At 43.3% G+C, this 25,390-nt stretch overlaps 1 protein-coding gene across 1 annotated transcript in view; it reads right to left on the reverse strand.

Annotated features, from left to right (window-relative positions):
* The window catches only part of slc36a4 (solute carrier family 36 member 4), a 247,794-nt gene that overhangs the window by 195,517 nt on the left and 26,887 nt on the right, over positions 1-25,390 (reverse strand). Inside the window, exons 5-6 of the mRNA XM_079514352.1 lie at positions 11,855-11,950; positions 5,743-5,827 (exon numbers count right to left, since the gene is read on the reverse strand). Of these exons, the coding sequence (XP_079370478.1) occupies positions 5,743-5,827; positions 11,855-11,950 (181 nt within the window). The remainder of the gene's footprint in view (positions 1-5,742; positions 5,828-11,854; positions 11,951-25,390) is intronic.

Raw genomic sequence — 25,390 nt, forward strand, 5'->3', positions numbered from 1 at the left:
CAGAGAACTAATAGGAACTGAAATTGGAACAATACAGAGAAGAAATTGGAACGATACAGAGAAGAAATTGGAACGATACAAATTGGAACGATACAGAGAACCAATAGAGGGGAGTTGCACCACTCGGTTCACACGGGTGTGATTTTTCAAAAATAGCAGACCTACAAGCTCGTAGCTAAAGCATAACATAATGCTAACACCAAAAGGGGTTCCCGCCCAAAATGGGTTAAATCTGGATTCAGATACAGTAAGTGAACTCCTCCACAAAAGAATAGGAGGAGAGAAAGAAAAAAAAACACCCTTTCTTTTTGCCAGAGAAATAATTACAAAAACATTTCATGATGAATATTCATCGCTGGTCCGGAAGGGAGTGAAAGTGATTTGTGGTAGGTGGGTGGTCTTCTAATTTGGCAGATGGGCTCAAAATGATCATCCACCAAAAATGATCCAATATCATTAATTCAATTTGACGTCTGGGACTCAAGAGTCTGCGTGTGTGCGTGAGTGCATGTGTGCGGTGTGCACGTACGTGCGTGCATAATTTTGCTATGTAATTAATTCATATTTGTACACACATTCCAAATGCCTTGCATGGGCCGACTGTTTGGGTGACTTACTGTATCTTAGCCCATTTAGGCCCGACGTCGAAATTTAAAAAAATGTCTTCAAATCCCTGACAGTTTTCTGAAAAACCTTACGTTTCTGTATTTCTGTATCAGCGGTGCTCAATATTTCATGTCAAGGACCCCAAAAATTATATGTAATATGCCTCCGTCGTCCCCCCCATCTGAAAATGTGTTGTTCCAGGGACCTCCCCAGAAGCAAAGATTTGAGTTAAAATGTTCACTCTGTAATAATATATTCAAAGATTTGAGGCACATTTTCACATAGCTAAAGTATAACATAATGCTTTAAACACCAAAAGGGGTTCCCGCCCAAAATGGGTTAGACATGTTTATTGATTGACAGCTGTGCACATTAGCACACTGCTGGGCCGACTACCCCCCATGCCTTCATCTGCATGTAAAATTAACGATTCAATGGCACGCCCCCAACCCCAAGACTCCACATTAGCCATGCAAATATAATCCACTGTGCTGTGCTGACCCCATGAAAATAAATGCTATATAAATAAAGTTATTATCGTAGTAAACTGAACACCAGCTGTGTTTACACATGTAACGCTCGTTTGCAGGAGATAAATAATGCATGGGGGGTGCTGATGTTGGGGGGCAAGGGGGGGGGGTTAGATGGGACTGGAATTGTCACATGATGGAAGTGTAAATCCAGAGGCTTGCTGCTGCTGCTGTGTGGCTGTGTGGCTGTGTGTGTGTGTGTGTGTGTGTGTCATGATATTCAGGGGGGATCAAAACATCGTAGTGATCCGCTAAGGCACCTCCAGACAAGTTCTATTGAATAATGTACACCGATTTGATATATATATTTATATATATATATATAATCCCATAAGGAGGATTACGCCATCGTGTCTCATAAGAAGAAGCCGATGGAAATGATGGGCATAAGCAGCTACGTGTCATATCGCACAGCTGTACCAGCAATACCTAAGAGACGTGTGTGTGTGTGCGTGCGTGCGTGCGTGCGTGCGTGCGTGCGTGCGTGCGTGCGTGCGTGCGTGCGTGCGTGCGTGCGTGCGTGCGTGCGTGCGTGCGTGCGTGCGTGCCTGGGAGGGAGAGTATTTGTCTACTTTACAATACGACACCAAGGTCACCTCTGTGCTATATCACGGGTAAGAGACACTGGCAGACAGAGGGAGAGAGAGAGAGGGCACTGTCCTGACCAAGAAGACTGGGACTCCCTCTTACGGTGAACATAGGGAGAAACATGTACGGTAATCCATGGAACTCAAAGCGCTTGTGTCAACACTACAGCACAGATAAACAATGCTGCTTCCAGGGGGGAAAAAAGGTTGATTATACTGTACAAAACATGACAAAAAAAGCATTAGAAGCCAGTTGGGATGGAATGTACGGTAAATGTGACAGATACGTCTTGATTGACTACGCAGATAATATATACCAATTGGCCTGAGGTTTGGACAAAATACTGGATGTAGTAGCAGTTAAAAAAATATATGTTGGCAAAAAAAAAAAATCGGTCTCACGGTGGCGCTATTCGGCTATAACTGGCCAATAATGAGATCCTGTCTGACATGGAATCCAGGACAAGAAATGTCCCGCAATGTACACCTTAGCTTTTAACCACTTTAGCCATTATTTTAAACTTTAGCTGTTGAAAAATAGCAGAATCTACAAGCTCATAGCAGTGCAGCGCTACGAGCTTGTAGTGCTGCTATTTTTGAAAAATTGTCAAAACGTGTGCAAATCTTTGAATATACATTCTTTCCCGGCAAATGTTTTTAACTCAAATATTTGCTTCACTGGAACAAAATCTTTTCAGATGGGGGGTCTGTGGCCAAATACAGATAAATCTGGGGGTCCTTGACATGAAATAGTTTGAGAACCACTGATATAGAAACAGGTTTTTGAGAAAACAGAAAAAATATTATGTCTGTTCCCACATTAAGATAACTATTACCGACGGCCTTTACTGCATGTCTTCCCCCCCCCCCCATCTCTCTACCCATTTCCTGTCAGCCTACTGTCGCTAAAATATATAAAATAAAGGTGAAAGCCACAAAAAAGAAAACATAAAAAAAAAGATAACTGTTACGATACAGTAGGAAAAACCTGTACAAAGAAGTGTCTAAAGCACGCGAGACAAGGCATTTCGGGACAAAAGTAAAATATATATGCATCTGGGACTAGCAGCAGATATATCATCCCCATGATGAAGAGGATTTATGTCATTTTTCACTCGGGAAATGTCGACTGTCAGTGTGCATAAAACAGTCCCTGGCTATAATGGTACGTGATGTCTTGTCTTTGTAAAACCAGGAAATGCCAACTTCGTGAAAGGTTGCATTGTAGCTTATGAAGCCAATGGGCTGGCCTGGCCAATCAGAGAAGCAGGGCTGGACTGGCCACAGGACGTACCGGGCATATTCCCTGGTGGGCCGCGACTGTAGGGGGCCGCCATGATAAATACAATAAAAAGAAAATCTTTTTTTTTTTTTTTGGACAGGCAGGCAGGCCAATAGGCGGCAAGCCACCAGGAAAGGTCCGGGCGTGCTGCCATTCTGCCAGTGCCATCATGATAATTTCACTGTACCTGTATCAGTGAGTGACAAATAAACCCTCTACAAATGGTTGTGTAGTTGTCTGTTGGTTTGTATCATTCATGTTGTTCTGTAAAAGTGGTGGTATTAGGGCTTGTTTGTTTGTGTGTGCCTCGACGGAGTAGAGAGTAGAGAGTTTCTGCTCTACGCACGCGTGTGTGCGCGTGTGCGTGTCTGTCAAATTCTGGTCTCAAAAGAGTTGAGCTGGCCTTGAAGCTCAGAATCATTGTTTGTTTTAAAACTTGACATTGATAAAAAAACATTTGCTCAGCTTTGTGACAGTACAAATAAATGCTTCAGTGTGTGCCATGAGTGCAAATATTTAGAATGTAAACCAACAAAGCCTAAATCTACACACCCCTAGCTGGGGCTTTTGCACATTTATGGCCATATGGCACCATCCTGTGTAACGATCATTGATGACCATGTATGATACGGAATACTATGAACTTGAAAGTTAAACACATTTCATCGTGTAAACCCCCTTCCCTTTTTTCCCCCCAACCTGTGCATGTCTATTTTATTATTTATTTTGTGATGATTTGAATTTTGTTGTTATGTTTCATATCATGATTATGAATTTGAATACCCAGGACCTGAATGGAAACAAGACCGCAAGGACTTTTTCCTTTAGTTGATATAAATGTTTGACTCTAACTCTGTGCTGTTTACATTTCTATCATTGAATCAATCAGATGCATGAATATGAATTCTTACATCCATGTCTATCTACAGTACACTCCAATACAAAAAAATAAGGCTGAAAGGGTGGGATTAAAATCTTGTCTTGAAGAGAGAGAGAGAGCTCGCCCAACGACAGCCCATTTCAGTGTCATCGTTACTTCTATCTACACATCTTTCGATTAGCTTCTTAACTCTTATGAAAAGTCGTGTAGTCGCTGGGATTGATTTAACATTTCAGTCACTGTCTTTATCTATCCATGTCCAAGGAGTGGCCCGCTGTCTGGTAGAGAGAGATAGAGAGAGAGACAGAGAGAGAGAGAGAGAGAGAGAGAGACAGAGAGAGAGAGAGAGAGAGAGAGACAGAGAGACAGAGAGAGAGACAGAGAGACAGATAGACAGAGAGACAGAGAGACAGAGAGAGAGAGAGAGAGAGAGAGAGAGAGAGAGAGAGAGAGAGAGAGAGATACTCTGAGGGGAATGTATCAGTGAGTGTGAATATCTAGTGAATGATGTTGCCATTTATATTATAGCACTTCAACGTCTTCAAGAGACAGTTGGTGAAATATCGCAGCCAGGCTCGTTTAGTGTGACGGACAGATGATTTCAAACTAAACGGATTATATTGTTCACTTTCTTCTGTCAGTTCTCTGTAAACCTCACTTACAGCCAATTTAGGACCCCGATTCTGTGGATCAGTCTGTCAATGAAAACACACAGTCACCGTTGACTCGGGGCTGAGTGAAGAGAGAAGACAGCCATTATCCCGAAACACAGTTATTTTCCTTTTTTAATGATGAAAGCACCACAAGACAGTGGCTCTAGATGTTTCTTTTTTTTTTTATTAAATTTTTTATCCCTCGATTTTGTAACTTTGTAACTGTAATTTTTCACCCCTGTGCCAATTATCTAATGTGATCCTGGGCTCTCTACACACCCTCCGCCAACCTAGTCCCCATATATGGGGGACATGGGGAGAGCAACGGACTTGAACTCATGCTTCCTTCCTGTCTGAGTGCCCAAGTTGCTCCTTTACACGTGACAGGGGGGAGTTTCCCTGGTTGGACGTAGCGCGTGGAAGATGTTTCTGAGCATCAAGGCATGTCAATGCTCCTTATGAGGAAGGTAGCAGAGACAAGTAGTATGTTTTGTCTGGTAAGAGTTAGCCGATTCTGATTGGATTAAGCACAATGTAAATAAATGACACGATTCACGATGCGTTGTGAGTGAGCTTGCAGATCGGATGTTTAAAATAAATGCAGGTGAAAGTTGATAACGATAGGGCACATGTAGTGCATGCGTGAGCTCATCACGGATGTTTTAGGCTATGGTTTAGGATAAGATTACTGCAACACAACAACAAAAAGTTGAGCTACCATACTGCAAGGCAAGCCAGCTGCCACTGCCTGCCAGGGCGATTTGATTTGAAAACACCAGCGTATATAATCACTGATTACTCGCTGGGTCTCTCGGAAGTTTCTCGGACCAAATTGTCACGGGTGGAAAGAATTCTCGGAACGGGTCGGAATCGGACCAAATTGTCACGGGTCCACTCGGGCTTGGTGTAGTCATTGGAAAGAAATCTCGGAACGGGTCGGAATCGGACCAAATTGTCACGGGTCCACTGGGGCTTGGTGTAGTCATTAAAAAGAACTATCGGAACGGGTCGGAATCGGACCAAATTGTCACGACTCCATCCGGGTTTTGGTTTTCTTATTTCAAAATGTTTTCGGAACGGGTCGGAATCGAATCAAATTTCGGGGTCGGGACCTTTTCTCTTTTTTTGACACGTGAAGAGCTCTAGCACAGCCACATACCAATAAACCATTTGTGATAAAGTGATGTTCAGAGATACGACGTACCTGTTTGATGTTCTCTGCCAGGAAGACAAAGTATGCACTGCAGAAGCCCAGCTGTGTCAACACCAGGAAGAAATTGACAAGGTGCCTGCCGGGGACAGAGTGAGACAAATATATACATGTTACTCTATGTTCTGCGATATACTGGCGTCATGTCCAGGGGGTGTACTTGTACATCAAGCTGCCTCACGCAACAGAAACAGGAGATACGTAGGCTCCTGTCCTATGGGCCTCATGGCTCGGCAAGGCTTACTTACTCCATGTGCGCTCTATAAATTAACCCATTTTGACCGGAGATCAGATTCTAAAAATGTCTTCTACATCCTGACAGCTTTCTGAAAAAGCTATGTTTCTATGTCAGTCGTTCTTCGATTTTTCAAAAATAGCAGACCTACAAGCTCGTAGCGCGCCACTCGGTGGCGCGCTATGAGCTTGTAGATCTGCTATTTTTCAATAGCTAAAAAGCATAACATAATGCTAACACCAAAAGGGGTTCCCACCCAAAATGGGTTAACCATATTGCCATGTCTTATTATTATTATCATTATGTTCGATTTAGATACTGTATATATATATATACTCCCGTTGGAACAACGATTTTTGGGTCATTTTATCGTCCACTCAGGCTCTTGTGAAGACCCCAGAGTAGACTAGTTGTTACGTTGCTCTTCAAAGCACTTCATATATCAGAGGGGTAGAAAAGGCTGTGTTAAATTCAGTAAGTTAATGGAAAAAGCCTTTGGATGTTCTGTGGTCAAATTAGTTCATAAATGCAATGTGCCGTTAGCAATCAATCAATCAACTTCATTTGTTTAGACTCCAGTGTCCATTAAAAACAGAAAACGCATACAAAATGCAACAGAGGTGACTCCTTGATTAGAGTTGCACAAAGGCCCGGTGTCACACTGAATTTTAAGAGATATTGAAAAATCAAACCAAAACCTTTTTAAATAATAATACAATGAGAAGAATAAAGAAGCTGCTAATGTCGCTGGGTTACTTTTGCTTTTGGCAATAACTGGTGTTAATCCATTTTGGGCGGGAACCCCTTTTGGTGTCAGCATTATGTTATACTTTAGCTATTGAAAAATAGCAGATCTACAAGCTCGTAGCGCGCCACCGAGTGGCGCGCTACGAGCTTGTAGGTCTGCTACTTTTGAAAAATCGAAGAACGACTGACATAGAAACATAGCTTTTTCAGATAGCTGTCAGGATGTAGAAGACATTTTTAGAATCTGATCTCAGGTCAAAATGGGTTAAGGTCCAATCCATTCAGTATTATTGATTATTAGCTCAGATTGGACCTGTAACAAAGGCTGATATCACACTCTATATAGTATTCGATTCCTTTCCAGTTGATTAGCGTTCAGAGATGATGCAGTGAGACATGGACGCAGTGGGACAGGCCCTGTGAGACATGGACGCAGTGGGACAGGCCCTGTGAGACATGGACACAGTGGGACAGGCCCTGTGAGACATGGACACAGTGGGACAGGCCCTGTGAGACATGGACACAGTGGGACAGGCACTGTGAGACATGGACACAGTGGGACAGGCCCTGTGAGACATGGACACAGTGGGACAGGCCCTGTGAGACATGGACGCAGTGGGACAGGCCCTGTGAGACATGGACACAGTGGGACAGGCACTGTGAGACATGGACACAGTGGGACAGGCCCTGTGAGACATGGACACAGTGGGACAGGCACTGTGAGACATGGACACAGTGGGACAGGCCCTGTGAGACATGGACACAGTGGGACAGGCCCTGTGAGACATGGACACAGTGGGACAGGCACTGTGAGACATGGACACAGTGGGACAGGCCCTGTGAGACATGGACACAGTGGGACAGGCCCTGTGAGACATGGACGCAGTGGGACAGGCCCTGTGAGACATGGACGCAGTGGGACAGGCCCTGTGAGACATGGACACAGTGGGACAGGCCCTGTGAGACATGGACACAGTGGGACAGGCCCTGTGAGACATGGACACAGTGGGACAGGCCCTGTGAGACATGGACACAGTGGGACAGGCCCTGTGAGACATGGACACAGTGGGACAGGCCCTGTGAGACATGGACACAGTGGGACAGGCCCTGTGAGACATGAACACAGTGGGACAGGCCCTGTGAACGCACCTGTGGCGTGTCAGCAAGTGGACTTTCTGGGAATACTCGCCGGGCACACACAGACAATGTTAACCCATTTAGACCGTACAACGTGTGGGAACATCATAACTAATCCAACCGATGGGGTGCTAGGACGTGCATTTTCATTGATATCAACCGAGAGAAAAATATTCAGATTTGTTTTCTTTAGTTGGCCTCTCTTCCCTCCCTTCTGCACCATACTCCTTGCTCTTTCGCGCATGCGCGTTGTCGTTCACTTTACCGTTCACAAAGAAAGGCTCGGCGCGCGGACTCTAGGGAGCTCTCCGTGGTTTTGATCAGATGGATATACTAAGCTCTTCATTTCTGACTTCAACATGCCTCTCGTTCAAAATATGAAGCGAGCGATCATCAACGACTTTTATCGTAATCTTAGCGAGGTAAGCAAGCAAAAATATGTCTCACGTTTTTTTTCCAGAGTAAAAGCGGCCATATTTTCGCGGCACCCAAGCTTCTATTTTGAAAGAAATCCCGGCGCTGCTTGTGTTAAAGGGGAATTCCACTAATTTTCAACATTTTACTATGTCATTAATATACCTTAGAGCTGTGTGGAAATAATAATAAAAAGTCCCCCCCCCCCATTCTGTGTTTCCTAGAACTGGAGGTATGAAAAACATCATTAACATGGTGAAGTACATCTTGATGACATCATCAAGATGTACTTCAAAATATGCTCCTCATTACATTGTACACTGAAACTGCTCTCAAAGTCACTCTTGTAGTGCGTAAACAATGTTGATTCAGACAATAGGGGGTATCACCAATAGAGTTCTCATTTTCTGCCCGAACCCGACCCGGCCCGACATTTTCTGGCCGGCCTCGGGCTCTGTGATTTTCCATGATTTTTTTTTTTTTTTTTCTCTTTTTCTCCTTTTTTCAAGAATGTTATTATAATAAAAATAGCAATTCTGTTATTTGTGTAATGTGTAGGCTATAGCCTACAAAGTATGTATTTATTATAAAGAGGGCTGCGCTATCGGCGATTCACTTAATTGTGACAGGAGGAAGACGGAGGAGTGGAGGCGGGGGGCTTGGATTACTGACTGCGCGCAGGCATGAGCAAAGAGAAGTGAACGGTGGGGTGGTTGTTTATACCGCTGGCTGGCCTCTGGTTTGCGGCGCACCAAATGAGCTTCAGTTCATATGCTAAATGTTTTGTAAATCAATCGGATTATCACACTATCGTGTGACTGCAACATGACAAAAACAGTTGCACTGAGCCATCTCGTTAAACCAGCTGGCTGCGATGAATAACCTAATCATTAGGAGGCAGGCCTAATCAACGTCATATAGTCACCAACCGATCCATATAATTCTGTAGTGTATGATGACCACGCAATGTTACAGTCCACTGCAGGCTGCAGGCTATTTGATTTACAAAATTATTAGTATTATAACCGCCGTCCCTCGGTGCGGCGGCGCTCCTCGTTATATGTGCCCGATTTAAAATAACAGATCTCTAAGCTGTCGAGACACGCCATGAGCGGTGGCGTGGATGGTTTGTAAACCTTGTAGGCTATGTTTGTTCTTTTGGACACCGAACGGGGACGATACTTGGGGTCTTGGACATAGCTGCTTCACTCCAGAGTAAACTAAGGGGAGCTACTCACCACCACTGGAAATGGAATCCATTAAAATGATATGGAAATGGAACATTAACAGTCTAACGTGAGCTACATAAATCCTTTATTTCGGCGATAAGTCCATTGAACTCCGTTCTCACTCTCACACAGACACACACTGACTGACTGAACCACTCACGGCGCGCGCCGCTGCGCTGGCCATGCATTAAAGTGGCGTTCTTTTTGTCAGGCTTTATCGGGCTTCGGGCCTAACATTATGGTAATTTTTAGGGTCGAGCCGAGCTTCGGGCTGACCCAGTTAGGGCCGGGCCGGGCTTCAAATTCCGGGCCCGATGAGAACTCTAATCACCAAACCCAATAGTGTTTTTTGTTTTTTTTAAATAAAAATGTTAACTTCCTTTTGCCATTTTTATTAGGAAGAAACCCCAGACTGGATCCGTGGTTCCGAATCCAGATCAGTAAAATCAACAGGTTTGAAAACTTTAGTTACTTTGATAATTATTATAAAGAACATGGTCATTTGAAAATAGCTGATCTATGAGCTCACAATGCTCATAGATCGGCTATTTTCCTGAAATAGGACATTCTGCATAGAGTACTTTCTACTTTTGGTACTTAAAAGTACATTTTGACACCGATACTTTTGTACTATTAATCAAGTACATTTTGAATTCTGTACTTTTAATCAGTATTGATACTTTTACTTAGTTAACCCATTTTGACCTGAGATCAGATTCTAAAAACGTCTTCTACATCCTGACAGTTTTCTGAAAAAGCTATGTTTCTATGTCAGTCGTTCTTCGATTTTTCAAAAATAGCAGACCTACAAGCTCGTAGCGCGCCACTCGGTGGCGCGCTACGAGCTTGTAGATCTGCTATTTTTCAATAGCTAAAGCATAACATAATGCTAACACCAAAATGGGTGCCCGCCCAAAATGGGTTAAGACATTTGAGTACTTTTTTCCACCACCGGTTTATAGACTTGGTCAATCTGCATGCACGAACCACCTGCGGGTCAAACAAAGAGCGGAGCCGTCGGACAGTGGAAAGGAGAGAGGACGCCAAGCGCAGAATCACCCAGAATGCCATCCTGGCAGCAGAACAGAGGAGCAGCAAAGCCATGCGAAACTGATAAAGTACTCAAACGCTTTATCTTGCTTTTTGGAAATGCCAAGTTATTACATTTTGTGACTGTACAACCGGATTGTACGACAGGACCTAGGCATAGCTAGTTTCATGTCAATTCATAAATGCCAAAAGTCACCGTAGACAAGTCAAAACGAGGGCCATACACGGAGCGAAACCCGGGGGTTATGGAATGGGCATGTAACACCGGATTTCAGATAACAGAGCAAAGTGACGTACAATACATGATGATGTACATGGATTGAAGCTAAATAAAATACCGCGACTGAAATCAGATTAGGATTCGTGTCAGTCCGACTCTGTGATTTGTGAAACAGCATGAAAGTTTCCTAACCCGTTTAGGCCTAACGTCGAAATTTAAAAAATGTTTTCTAAATCCTCCAGTTTTCTGAAATAAATATTTTCACGATTTTTCAAAAATAGCAGACCTAAATATTACAGAAAATAAATAATAAATACAAAACAACAAAACAGTTACTCTTGCGGGGTCTGTGCCCACTGCCTCCTCCCCACCCACAAAAAAATAGCAGACCTACAAGCTCGTAGCGCGCCACTCGGTGGCGCGCTACGAGCTTGTAGATCTGCTATTTTTCAATAGCTAAATTATAACATAATGTTTAAAACACCAAAAGGGGTTCCCGCCCAAAATGGGCTAAACAAAAAACTAATATGTAGAACTGAGATGTTTAGATGAAATCGTTCTGTTTTTTCTATATCGAGGCTTTTTTTCATGATATAATCGAGAGCATTACCGTTTCATGGAAGATACTTCTGAACATGTTTTCCATTTCTAGTTTGACCAAATACTCTTTTATCTTAACCCATTTAGGCCTGACGTCGAAATAAAAAAACATTCGCTCTGAAAGAATATATATTCAAAGATTTGTGCCACATTTTTACGTTTTTTTCAAAAATAGCAGACCTACAAGCTCGTAGCGCGCCACCTGTAGATCTGCTATTTTTCAATAGCTAAAGTATAACATAATGCTTAGTTAAAACACCAAAAGGGGTTCCCGCCAAGACTGGGTTAAAACAGCCAAACACTGAAAATAGCCGATCTACAAGCTCACAACACGTCGCAGACACACAGTACTGGCTTCTGTGGCATCCCAAAGACTGAATTCAGTTGTGGCGACTGAGAACTTTAATGCATCCTGCCATGTATTACAAAGTGTGCAGAGTATACAGAAAAGCAGTAGTAATGTCCTTGTCATACCTGCCAAAGTTGGCGTTTTTTCTCAGGAACTGATAGGAGCTGTGCTCCATGCCGGAGGCGACCGTGTCACTGTAGCTCAACGCAGGCCTCTTCAACCTGTAGGGGAAGAGAGGACGCAGGGAAATAAGGTGCAATTAATAATTACATCAGCAAATCAGCAAATATTGGAAATGACGAATGAGGGAGATATGAAAACGTTCAATAATGTTGAACGCTGAATTAGAATGATGATGGTAAATGGAATGCATTTATAGAGCACCTTTATCCAGAGTGATCGCTCGTCGAGAGATTAGTAGCTAGTGTACTTTACTGGAGGCCAGCAATACAGTATGAGTATATATACCATAGCCAAAACGTCCTATAGGATTCTAATAGAAAAATCCTATTAAACATCCTATGAAATTTTGGAACGGATCCCATGGGATTTGTTCTTACAGGAAAATTGCACGCACGCACGCACACAGTTGGCGATGCCCGGGATCAAACCCATGAAGGCGAGAGCGCTACCCATGCAGACCTATACTATATTATAGAAATTCTATTTGGAACATTTAAACATTTTCATAATGCTATAGGATCCTATTAAACATTTTGAAAATCCTATAGATTTATTTTTTACTAGGGATATAGCAGCTTAGTAAAACAACAACTGACCATGCATGTCATCAAACAGCTTAAAGCAGGACTATTGTCTTGCCATTAGGTACTAAAAGGGTGAAAACCAGTGACTAGGGGCGAGGCAGTAGGGGAATCTCGTTTGAGTCACGACCCCCTCCTACTAATAGTAGTCTAAGTAATAAATAAATGTAATAGAGCACCGAAGTCCTGACGTCACTGCCCTCTACTACCAGTAGAGGGCAGTGAGCGCCATGGTTCATGTATGTTTTTATAAGCATTAATACTCTCCATAGGGGGATTTTAGATCGCCTCATATAAGAACTGTGTTTGAAAAATAAACCGATCACCCGGGCCTTTTCACTCATATGGATATGAAGCATCGACTGAAGGTGGAAATGTACAAATATACCCAAAGAGTAACAAAATAAGCGTTAGAAACGAGCCAAACAACCCAGAGACTACATTTCCGGGTAGGCTGCTTCTGCCCGCAGCTCGTCGCACAACAGAAACTGAACGTTAATTACATTTATTTTTATTTTTATTTTATTGATATATAATGTATCGTGGTTAGTACGAGTCGAGTCACCACCAGCTGAACTTACGTCAACGAGGAATCTCAGGAACGCAATATGTTGACAGCTGGGCGTGACGTATATGCTCAGCGACATTGCATTTATATGTAGTTTCAAGGCTTTTGCGGTCACATTAATTCCATTTTCTCTAGAAACTGGCTGTATCAAATATGAATGGACATCATTAACGACGCACAGCCACTCCCCTGACAGAAACGCCGAGGTGGTCGGTTTATTTTTCAAACACAGTTCTGAAGCGACCTAAAATCGCCGTTTGGGGATCTCAATGCAAATAAACAAATACATGAACCTGGAGATTGACACCCTCTACTGAAAGTGACGTCAGACTTCGGAGCTCTATAAAGTACAGTTTTAGACCGCGATGGAGGGGCGCCGTCTCAAGCAAACTTGAGCCACGAGAGACTCATTGAGCGCGCTAAAGTGTTAACAGTCATTATTGGGCCTAAATATTAGCCTGGCATGGCCAGAGTGACCAATATCGTCATGCAGACCTCAATCCGTCCAGGGTATTAATAACCTCCTCTCATAAACATTCTCGTGGTCAAATTCTACAGTATGACTCAGTGATCATCACACACAGCCAGCTGATAACAGGTCATGTTGAAAGGTCATTGCTGGTCACGTCATGTACACTGAATCTTGGCAAGATGTGTCCTGAATCCTGATTATAAATGCAATTCACAAACTCCAACACCATGTGTTAACTCATAAACAGGGTTGACGCGTCACACCTGCAGTGACGGGAGGGGCACCAAAATGTGGTGTTTTGATTGGACAATGAGGGCACTCCCTTATTATAAATGTACAAACTTTTGTGTATGTTCACATGACCTGATGAAGATCAAATAGATCGAAACGTTGTCAGATCATTTTCAATAAAGAACGTCTTTCTTGTACCTGTGGTGTGTGGGCTCCATCCACTATCTAACTCATAAACTGCCACCATTGACTCCTGGTGTGGTGGAGGACGTACACATGGGCGTGCATTATTATGCGGCAGAGCCGCGGATTTTTTTTATTACCAACCATTTACCAACGCTGACCTGCGCCAGCGACTGGAAAACAATTGTATATCTACAGGTCTGAACGCAGCTTCAGAGCCTCGCCGCTATAGCGTGACAAAATGAAAAACAGCATCGCGTACAGCATGCCATCTAAGAACTGAGATGCAATTTGGATGAATTTATTCTATGTTAATGGCAGGGCGTGTATGCAAAACAAACTAAATGAAAAAGAGCAAATAAGGACGCCTCGACGAGAGTCAAAGCCATGAAATATTCATTGCATAGTATTTAGGTGAGATTAGAAAATCACCGGGCTATGAAAATGTAAACGAAAGGACTAAAGCGATTGTTCCTGCCTGTCCCATTCGCTCAAGACATCCACACCAACGCGTGCGGCACACATGCAAATTCAGAAACTCTAAACAAATATAAGCACGCGACGCACACACACACACACACACACACGCACACACACACACAGTTGCTTGTGTGGCCCATCTGAACACACAGGGTATTAAATCACTATTAGGATGCAAATGTGATACAGACAAAACGTGGTGTGTTATCTTCTCTTGGCACTAGAACGGTAAACAGGCTCAGGATGGTTTTGGACACAATAAACAAATAGTAAAGAGGGTGGCAGGGGGGGGAATGAAAATACATTCTGCCTCGCTCCCTCGATTATAGAGCTTTCAGTCTCTCTCCGACTATTTATTTGAAAACTGTTAGGGACATTGTGTGGGCTTGATTACACATTGTGCCACAGACTAAAGACGGCGTGGTGTGTGAGATGAGTGCTTTTTCTGAGAAAGCGACGCCGAGGCACTTCGTTCGTCAGATGATGAGTAACAGAGTGGGCCGGCGTCCCGCTGTGTTGTTTGTTTAGTGTTTACACATTTTTTACATCTCGAGTCACGGGAGGAATCCATCATTAGACAAGACAAAAAGGGACATGACTGCACATTAACTAGTGTTATCCCATTCTGGGCGGGAACCCCTTTTGGTGTTTTAACTATATAAGCATTATGTTGTACTTTAGCTATTGAAAAATAGCAGATCTACAAGCTCATAGCGCACCACAAGCTACGAGCTTGTAGGTCTGCTATTTTTGAAAAATCGTGAAAATGAGGCACACATCTTTGAATATATATTCTTTCGGAAGACTTTTTTTTTTTATTTCGACGTCAGGCCTAAATGGAATATTTATAAATAGCAACTCCAGACTGATACTCATAGGCTCATTTTCCTACTTATATTGACCCCAAATGACGTGCCATGGGGTCTGTTTTACCATACCATACCATACCATCTTTATTTATATAGCACATTTAAATAACAACAAAGTTGTACCAAAGTGCTTTACAATAAAATAATAAAAAACCACAACTTCATAAAAAAAACTAACAACACACACACAGTGTCACTTTCATCAACATCAACAACAGCTCATACTATGCTTGGAAATGCCAAAAAATAAAGATACGTCTTTAGGCGTGACTTAAACACCTGAAGGGTGGGGTCTTGTCTTATGTGCAGAGGCAGCTCATTCCAGAGCTTGGGAGCTGCCACTGTAAAAGCCCGGTTCCCTCTGAGCTTCAGCCTGGTTTTAGGCACCACCAGGAGAAGCTGGTCAGAGGACCTAAAAGGCTCATTCATAGTCTGGATGTTCGGTGGTGAGGTGACCACCGGAGCTGAAATAATGTTGAGCGGTGGTGAGTAAAAACAGAGAGAAGGGCTGGGGCGGTGGTTTGCTCTTCACCGCGGCTCGTGACGTCATGTTGTAGTTCGGTGGTCACCTCACTGCCGAAAATCCAGACTATGAATCACGCTTAAAGGTATATTCAGTTATTTAACTTAATTAAAATATCACTTCCTTTTGTTTTGTTGTGGTAATCTTCCCTACTATAGAGTGTGCTGACCATATAAGGAGTTCCTCCCTGTCCCCAGTTAACCCCTGGGGGTCAAAAAACCTTATGTTTCGCTTTTGGCTAGGTGGCCAAGCCTTCATCCAATCAGGATAGAGAGGGGCCTTCCGCCAATCATGATCGAGCGCGGGCGGGCCTTGGTGTGCATGCGTGCTGTTGGCCTGTTGCGTGTCCCCCCACTGTAGACCGTGCATGTGCACATCTTGCTACCAGGGCAGACCAGGGGGTTTTCCAAATCACCCAAATCACTCAACGCTCCTTTAAGGGTCCTTGTGGTAACATAAGGTTTCAGCAATTCAGAGAGATATTAGGTGCCAAACCATTTAAACACTTAAAGACAAAGACTTTGAAATCAATCCTGTATCGCACAGGAAGCCAGTGGAGGGAGGCTAGTACAGGACTAATATGGTCTCGCTTACGTGTACCTGTAAGCAACCGTGCGGTCGGTGGCGTTCTGGACTAACTGTAAGCGAGAGATGGAGACCTTGGTTGACTCCAACTTTGCAGAAATGCCTCTCTGTCCTCCAGTTTCCCCAGCAGACCCCAGCAGAACCCCTCGTAGTATACTATAGAGAGCATAGCAGTGAGTGTGGTTTTCTGGACCCACTGAAACAGTCATTTATTTTTCCCCATCGAGATTTACAAAAATATTTATATCAACTATGTTAAGCCTAGAATCAAGCCATCCAGGATCCTGGTGAATCATGACCATAAAAAAACCTTTGATTCTGTAAAGAAAGAAAAATGAAAACCGCTCAACAAAAGGGTATTTATTAAATGTAGTATATCATATAATTAATTATTAAAAACAAATTCCCATCCATCCATCTTCAAGCGCTTATCCATAGTCGGGTCGCGGGGGCAACAGCTCCACCAGAGTGCTCCAGACTTCCCTCTCCAGAGCAACATTAAAAACATTAAAAACAAATTCCCACAGAATCAAAAAAGGTGTTATGGTCATGATCCACCACGATCCTGATTCTAGGCTTAAAATAATAGCTATAAATATTTTTGTAAATCTCTATGGGAAAAATGGAATGGACGATTTTTCAGTGGGTCCAGGCCGTGGTTTTCTGGACCCAAAGCATATATGATCACTTTTACACCATCTGTTGCGTTCAAAACAGATGTTATGCTGATATGCGTTTTTTTCCCCAGAAAAGACACACTGTGATTGACCAGAACAGTCACTTTGATTGGCAGTTGGACCGAACGCTCACCCCATGACATGATTTACTGCTTTGCTGCACACCACTGCAGATCAAAGGCATGGAGGCGCTTTTGCGTAGCAAGAGCCTGGGCCCGCTGGGACAGGAATTTACTTATTGAGAATCCTGACACAACATTCCGGTGCACAGCCAGGCACTCTCAGGAAGAAGAAAGCTCTGCTCTGCACTCGGGCTTTCACTTCTAGTGATTTACTAGTCGACTAGTTTACTAGTCGACCAGTTGTTTAAATAGGCCTACCTATTATGTAAAAATAATAGTTGTACATTTAAAAACTGTGTACATTGGTGACTATAACTATAATCTAGCTGATCTTGAGGCCTACAAAAACGGGAAAAAACCTTTTTTCTCTATTGATCAGTACCGGAAGTCTGGAAATGTGGCTTCTCAAAATAAGAGCTAAACTGGGAAAAATGCTAGCGTGAATTATATCATAATTTGTCAATAAATGCTGGCGCTGTAAGTGGTAATGAAAATAATAATAAAAATGACCGCATCATTATGGGCTCCACTTATGAGAGCTGCTGGGGTCTGCAGGGGAAACTGGAGGACAGTGGCAAGTCCTTTGGGATCAATATAAGTAGGAAAATGAGCCTATGTGTTATTTAGTTTGAAGTTGTCATTTAAGTACTCTGCACTTACTGTATGAATATATTTTAAAAAATCACACCCGTGTGAAGTGAGGGGCGCTCTAATCATCATACATCATCTCATTCGTTCCACTCAATCACAATTTGCGTCCTCACTTTTGTCTTCAATGTTTGACTTTTGTCTTCTCAAACGCTCAAAGCCGGGCATAGGAGGGGCTAGCGCAACTCAAAAACACATGCAGGCGACTCGGAGCAAGTGCGAGTGAGGGGACGCCGGCAACGAAGTACAGGGAGCAGAGTCCACTTAAGAATACACATGTACTTAATACATCATGTTACACAGTATGTGTCTGCAGCAAGTTCTGTAAAGGGTCGTTTCATCCATCATTCTATTAGCGAGGCCAATTTTCCAGTGGTGGAAAGTAACTAAGTACTTTTACTTAAGTACTGTACTTATGCAAGTACAATTTTGAGGTATTTGTATTTTACTTGAGTATTTCCAATTTCCAGTACTTTTACTTCTACTCCACTACATCTCGGAGCCAAAATTTGTACTTTTACTCCACTACAGTTATTTGAAAACTTTAGTTACTAGTTACTTTGGAGATTTTAATTTTGATTAGACAACATACTGCACATTAACCACTTCAACCCTATACATTTCGGCCATTTGAAAAGAGCTGATCTACAAGCTCACAATGCGTCGCAACGCATTGTGAGCTTGTAGGTCGGCTCTTTTCAAAGCCGGGCATAGGATTTTCAATAGATTTTCTACACATTTTGAACTTGGGAAAATGGGACATTCAGCACAATGAGTACTTTTACTTTTAGTACTTTAAGTACATTTTGATGCAGATACTTTTGTACTTTTACTCAAGTACATTTTCAATTCCGTACTTTTACTTGTAACGAAGTAGTTCTAAATTGCAGTATTGGTACTTTTACTCAAGTAAAACAATTGAGTACTTTTTCCACCACTGCAATTTTCACATAGCACCATTACTGCAGGAGAAGGTGGTTTGTGGATTCAGAGAGAGAGAACATACAGGTGGCTGGACTGGACTGACGGATGGACAGAGGAAGACGCAGAGAACATACAGGTGGCTGGACTGGACTGACGGATGGACAGAGGAAGACGCAGAGAACATACAGGTGGCTGGACTGGACTGACGGATGGACAGAGGAAGACGCAGAGAACATACAGGTGGCTGGACTGGACTGACGGATGGACAGAGGAAGACGCAGAGAACATACAGGTGGCTGGACTGGACTGACGGATGGACAGAGGAAGACGCAGAGAACATACAGGTGGCTGGACTGGACTGACGGATGGACAGAGGAAGACGCAGAGAACATACAGGTGGCTGGACTGGACTGACGGATGGACAGAGGAAGACGCAGAGAACATACAGGTGGCTGGACTGGACTGACGGATGGACAGAGGAAGACGCAGAGAACATACAGGTGGCTGGACTGGACTGACGGATGGACAGAGGAAGACGCAGAGAACATACAGGTGGCTGGACTGGACTGACGGATGGACAGAGGAAGACGCAGAGAACATACAGGTGGCTGGACTGGACTGACGGATGGACAGAGGAAGACGCAGAGAACATACAGGTGGCTGGACTGGACTGACGGATGGACAGAGGAAGACGCAGAGAACATACAGGTGGCTGGACTGACGGATGGACAGAGGAAGACGCAGAGAACAGAAGCAAACTCAGCCAGGTAGTCGACCAGGGGCCGCGGCCCTGTTTCACGAAACTTGGATTAGGGATTAAACCGGGATTTAACAGATATCCTGGCTAATTTATACTGGATCAGCGATTAACCCGTTTCATGAAAGCTGGTTAATCTTGCCAGATTAATATGTTTTGAGGCTTGATTCGGTTTCATGAAAGCAATGCCACATGGACATGGTTACCATGGAAACTAATGCTGTGGATTTAGCCTGCTCCGGACCAGGCTAACAGCCAGGTTTAACCTAATCCTGATGTCTTTTACTGTTCATTAAAGCATTCAATCTGATCACAAACCAAAGATGTTTTCCACACTTATTCAATTGTTATGGGTTTGTTGTCTCCACCAGGCCGAAGGCATGGGGAGAGAGTATGTTTTGCACTCAGTCCGTCCGTCCGTCCATCCGTCCGTCCGTCTGTTCAAAACGGGCCAATCCTGCCAACTTTGAAAGCCAATGTTGGCCAATTAGGATGGACTACGAAATATCGGTCAGATCCGGCTTGACCACATGACTATAGAGATAGTGTGCAACGTTTTGTGGGATTTTTGGACAGAATCTGGAGGAGTAATATCAAAAAATGTGTTTGTCAAAAGTCCGGCTCCTGGTGGCGCTAGAACAGGCCGTTCTGGAAAATTTGGGGCAGAGGTTCATCGTTGGCATCCAGGGAGTGGGTGTGCAAAATTTGGCATTGACTGGGTTAACGGTGCCGGAGATTAGATGGTAACAGACACACACACATACACACACACGGACAGAGTGCAAAACATACTCTCTCCCCATGCCTTCGGCCTGGTGGAGACAAAAAGGCAATTCAGATTTACAATGTTTCTACCCACCCTCGTCACCGTGAATTTGACCTGGAGGCTTAGAGTGCCATTAGCAACAACAACAAAAAGAAGGGTTACAATTACAAGACATCATTTGTGCCAACTGCAGTGGACATTTACAATGTTTAAATAGCTCCACCGCCTAATCCCCTCAGCCCATGATCACTGTTGCTGCGTTATGGTGAATGCATTTCATGTAGTATTTTAATGCATTTGTGTATTTTATGTAATGATGTTTTTTATTCCTTTGCCAGTGTGCCAAAGGAAAATGTCCATTTCATGTAAGATTTAATGGACAATAAAGTTGTCTTCATCTTTATCGTTATCTTTAACCGCTGTGGAGACCTCAATAGGAATCAGTCAGAAGAAGAAGAAGACCATTACTGCAGGCTACTTTGCTTAATTTGGTGGGAAATTAAAACTAATATCAACTTTTATAGTATTATTTATCAGCTATCCAAGGAACCATCACCGTATTGTGGTGGAGAGGTTTGTGTGCCCCCAATCGGTGTTGTTTTCGTCGACTAAAACTAAGACGAAAAGTGTTCGTCGACTACCTTTTTCCACTGACGAAAACTAAATGGAAACTAAATGAAAACTAAGCCATGATGACTAAAACTAATATAAGACTAAATATACTGACGATTGTCAACAAATAAAAACTAGACTAAAATGTTAGGAAGGGACTAGTGGACAAGAGATCCACTATAAGTTATTTTACACTAGGTTGCATGCTGAAAATAGCACATCTACGAGCTCACAACAGTTGTGAACTTATAGATCGGCTATTTTCAGCAAGTGTTTTGACGACATCAAGGGCCGCCAAAACACATTTTGTTCGACTAAATCAACTGTATATTTAGTCGACTAAAATCGTATGATATTTAGTCGACTAAAACTAGACTAACACTAAAACATTGGTGACACAGGTGACTAAAACTAAATGAAAACTATTCAAGAGACTATGACTAAAACTAAAATGACTAAAACTAAAATCAAAATGTTCTGCCAAAAACAACACTGCCCCCAATTAACCTCTGGAGCCCAATGCTCCTGGTAGGGTCCCACGGCAAAGTGGTCTCGGGGGAGACCACTTTGCCATGGGCAGCTTCTATTGCTGAAGCTGCGACTGTGAGCTGTGGTCAGAAAGACCAGACCAGACCCCCATGAACGCGCCCAGGGGGCCGGGCCGGTTCCGGCGTGCCGCCCCGCGTCCGAAACAGTTGAGAAATGACAGAGTTACCGTGTACCGGTCCCTCTACTGTACCCTCTACTGTACTGTACTGTACTGTACTGTACTGTACTGTACTGTACTGTACTGTACTGTCACACCCGAAATCATCATATATACAGTTAATATGCGAGTTTGTGTGTGCGTTAGGTTGCGCACAGGTGGTGAAAAACAACCAATGCTGTTTTCGTGCTCATACCCAGCCAGCCAGCCAGGCAGGCAGGCACCCACACACATAACTCCGTAAGGGAGTGGTTGCACCACTCAAAAAAGGCGTGATAAGGTGTCATCGGCGCCGAGGTACATACAAAAATAGGCGTCAAAAGGTGAACTTGGCGACAGAAACGATGATTGGAGACAGTCAATGATGTTAACTAAACCATGGTTGTGGATATATGATGAAGTTCGCATTTCATATCACACACACCACACCATAACGCACAGTTTTTTCACTGTTGACTGTGGCCCATCTGAACAGACTTTAAGGTATTAATCCAGCATTAGGATGCAAATGTGATACAGACGGATACTAGTGAGAGACGGACGTCTCTCACTAGGTTTCGCAAGGAGGAAGTGCGGCTGAAGCAAGTGTTAAGTTAACTGTGGGCCAACCTCCTGCCGTGTTCCGTGTTCCGTCATTTTACACTAGGTTGCATGCTGAAAATAGCACATCTACAAGCTCACAACAGTTGTGAGCTTGTAGATGTGCTACAAGTGTTTTGACGACATCAAGTCCCGCCAAAACACATTCGACTAAATCAACTGTATATTTAGTCGACTAAAATCGTATGATATTTAGTCGACTAAAACTAGACTAACACTAAAACATTGGTGACACAGGTGACTAAAACTAAATGAAAACTATTCAAGAGACTATGACTTTTCTGCCAAAAACAACACTGCCCCCAATGAACCTCAGAGCTGTGTTGTCTGGACAGCCCAATGCTCCTGGTAGGGTCCCATGGCAAAGTGGTCTCGGGGGAGACCACTTTGCCATGGGCAGCTTCTATTGCTGAAGCTGCGACTGTGAGCTGTGGTCAGAAAGTCTTAGGTGCCTCGAGGAGTGTGAAACCCCAGTCTGCTCCGTCGTGATTGTTCCCTCACTCCCATCCTCTCAGACACATTCCCACAATTGAAACCGCTGAGTCAGGAAGTAAAATCCGCTATGTAACATGTCCCGCGATTGTTATTTAATCCACCCAAAACATACTTTTGGCAAGCGAAATACTATCATTTACTATAGTATTACTATAATTTACTATCTTCAGAAGCAAACCAAGCTTGTATTTGGTCTATAAAGTGATTCCGAGATATTTACGTTCTAAGTTGCTGTTTCCCGATAGAAAGCATAAGCCAGCAGATTTTTCCATTTACGGTTTGAGCGTCTTTTTTTAACCGGATCGAAATAGGAGTGTTACGTTGGGCAAATGAAGCTGAGCACCGTAATCAATTGATTAAAAAAGGTGTGATAAGGTGTCATCGGCGCCGAGGTACATACGAAAATAGGCGTCAAAAGGTGAACTTGAGGACAGAAAAGATGATTGGAAGACAGTCAATGATGTTAACTAAACCATGGTTGTGGTTATATGATAAGTTCGCATTTCATATCACACACACCACACCATAACGCACAGTTTTTTCACTGTTGACTGTGGCCCATCTGAACCGACCCCTTTTGGTGTTAGCATTATGTTATGCTTTAGCTATTGAAAAATAGCAGATCTACAAGCTCATAGCACGCCACCGAGTGGCGCGCTACGAGCTTGTAGATCTGCTATTTTTGAAAAATCGAAGAACGACTGACATAGAAACATGGCTTTTTCAGAAAACTGTCAGGATGTAGAAGACATTTTTAGAATCTGATCTCAGGTCAAAATGGATTAACTGTCTTACCAAGTAACCGTCCAGCCATTAGACACACCAGAGGACATTACTGCACATCAAAACATACAGTACATGCAGTCACAGCAAGTGCGAGCAGAGCTCTTGCTAGTCACGTGTTTGAGTATAATAATTATGTTATAAGTGAGAAGGACACCGATTAACCCATTTAGACATGAGGACGATTCTACGAATGTCTTCTACATCCTGACAGTTTTCTGAAAAAGCTGTTTCTATGTCAGTCGATTTAAAAAAAATAGCAGACCTACGAGCTTGTAGATCTGCTATTTTTCAATAGCTAAAGCATAACATAATGCTAACACCAAAAGGGTTAAAAGTTAAAAGTTAAAAGTCCTTTCAAAGGGGCTGCGATTTAACGCACCTATAGTTCATTTTCAATGAGACCTGCGTTTTCTTTCTGCGCGTGCGGAGAAGTCGAGGGGCAACAACGCAAGCGTACTTACATGGGCGCGGTCCCGTGAAGTCGTCGCACGCGTGCTCGTTTCGTGCACACGCCCTTGACTCATCAGACCTGAATTCTGTTGAGCTTTTGTTTTTACGCTTGCGTTGTCGCGCCCCTCTTGAGCAGACCCGGAGCGGACCTGTCGTTGATCCGGGCGACAACGTATGTGTTCATCGCTGCCAGTTTAACAGGAACTTAATGTGACAATTACTGTTATTTTTGGGCATACCTGGATAATACAGTAGGTAACACAATAGAAATCAAACGAGTTGCATAACGGCGGCTGATGGATTCATGATGAACTAAGTCAAGTTCAGGTTTAACACCCTTGACAGTTATAAGAACCTGACATCTCTGTTGTACTGTACTGTACTGTACTGTACTGTACTGTACTGTACTGTACTGTACTGTACTGTACTGTACTGTACTGTACTGTACTGTACTGTACTGTACTGTACTGTACTGTACATGCATCAGTTCTATTAGCGAGGGACATTTTACAATGCAGGCTATATTACTTAACCATTTAAATTACGTAACGTGGGGGCGGCAGTGCATGGCTCAGGTGTAGAGTGGCCAGTAGAGCGACAGGAATGCAACCGTGAGGTTCCCAGTTCGATCCCGGGCTCCCCCAGAGTTACTGTCAAAGTGTCCTTGAGCAACACTATGAACCCCTAATTGCTCTGGGTGGGTGAATGTAAGTTATGAGCCATTGAGCCTCTGTATGCGACAGAGTGTGTGTGTGTGTGTGTGTGTGTGTGTGTGTGTGTGTGTGTGTGTGTGTGTGCTCTCGCACGGTATACATTTTGGGGCCCGAAAGGAGGTAGCCCTCACATCAACCCAGATTTCTTTCCACTGAAATCGAGTCAGGACACTCTCACAATGCTCTGGTGGAGTTTTTAGGTCGGACTCCAAAAGTGCCCATTTATGCGTCGGGAGTGTGTGAGTTTGTGCTCGTGCCTGCCCCCGGAGACCGGACAATGCTAGTACAGTTCCACACACTCACACACACTGCCCCGCCTCAAACAAAGCTTTGAGCCAATCAGCCGTTAGCTTTAGGTTGACACACTGTTTGGCTGGAACTGAAACTGAAAGCAAAACCAAGCCGGACAGTTCAATGTTTTCTTCTTGACTTCCACAAGATTTATTTTGACTTCCAGACACATTTCTTCGTAAAGTAAGGTAAGAATGCTTATCTTTGTCATGAAATGAGTTCATTGAGCCTATATAATGTTTTGGAAGCTTCAGTTTCACAGTTTTAGAATGTTTTATGTATTAAATGAATAGTATAATCGCTTATTCACATTAATATCTCAAAGATACATCACTCATTTGCAAGTGAAAAAAAGAGTGTGTATGAAATAACTTTGTGATCAGTGTTCGATTTGGCTAGGGCTTGGAGTGGAGAGTTAGAACAGAGATTAGTTTGTGTT

Source organism: Electrona antarctica (assembly GCF_951216825.1).
Source record: "Electrona antarctica genome assembly, chromosome: 11".
NCBI classification, from domain to species: domain Eukaryota; kingdom Metazoa; phylum Chordata; class Actinopteri; order Myctophiformes; family Myctophidae; genus Electrona; species Electrona antarctica.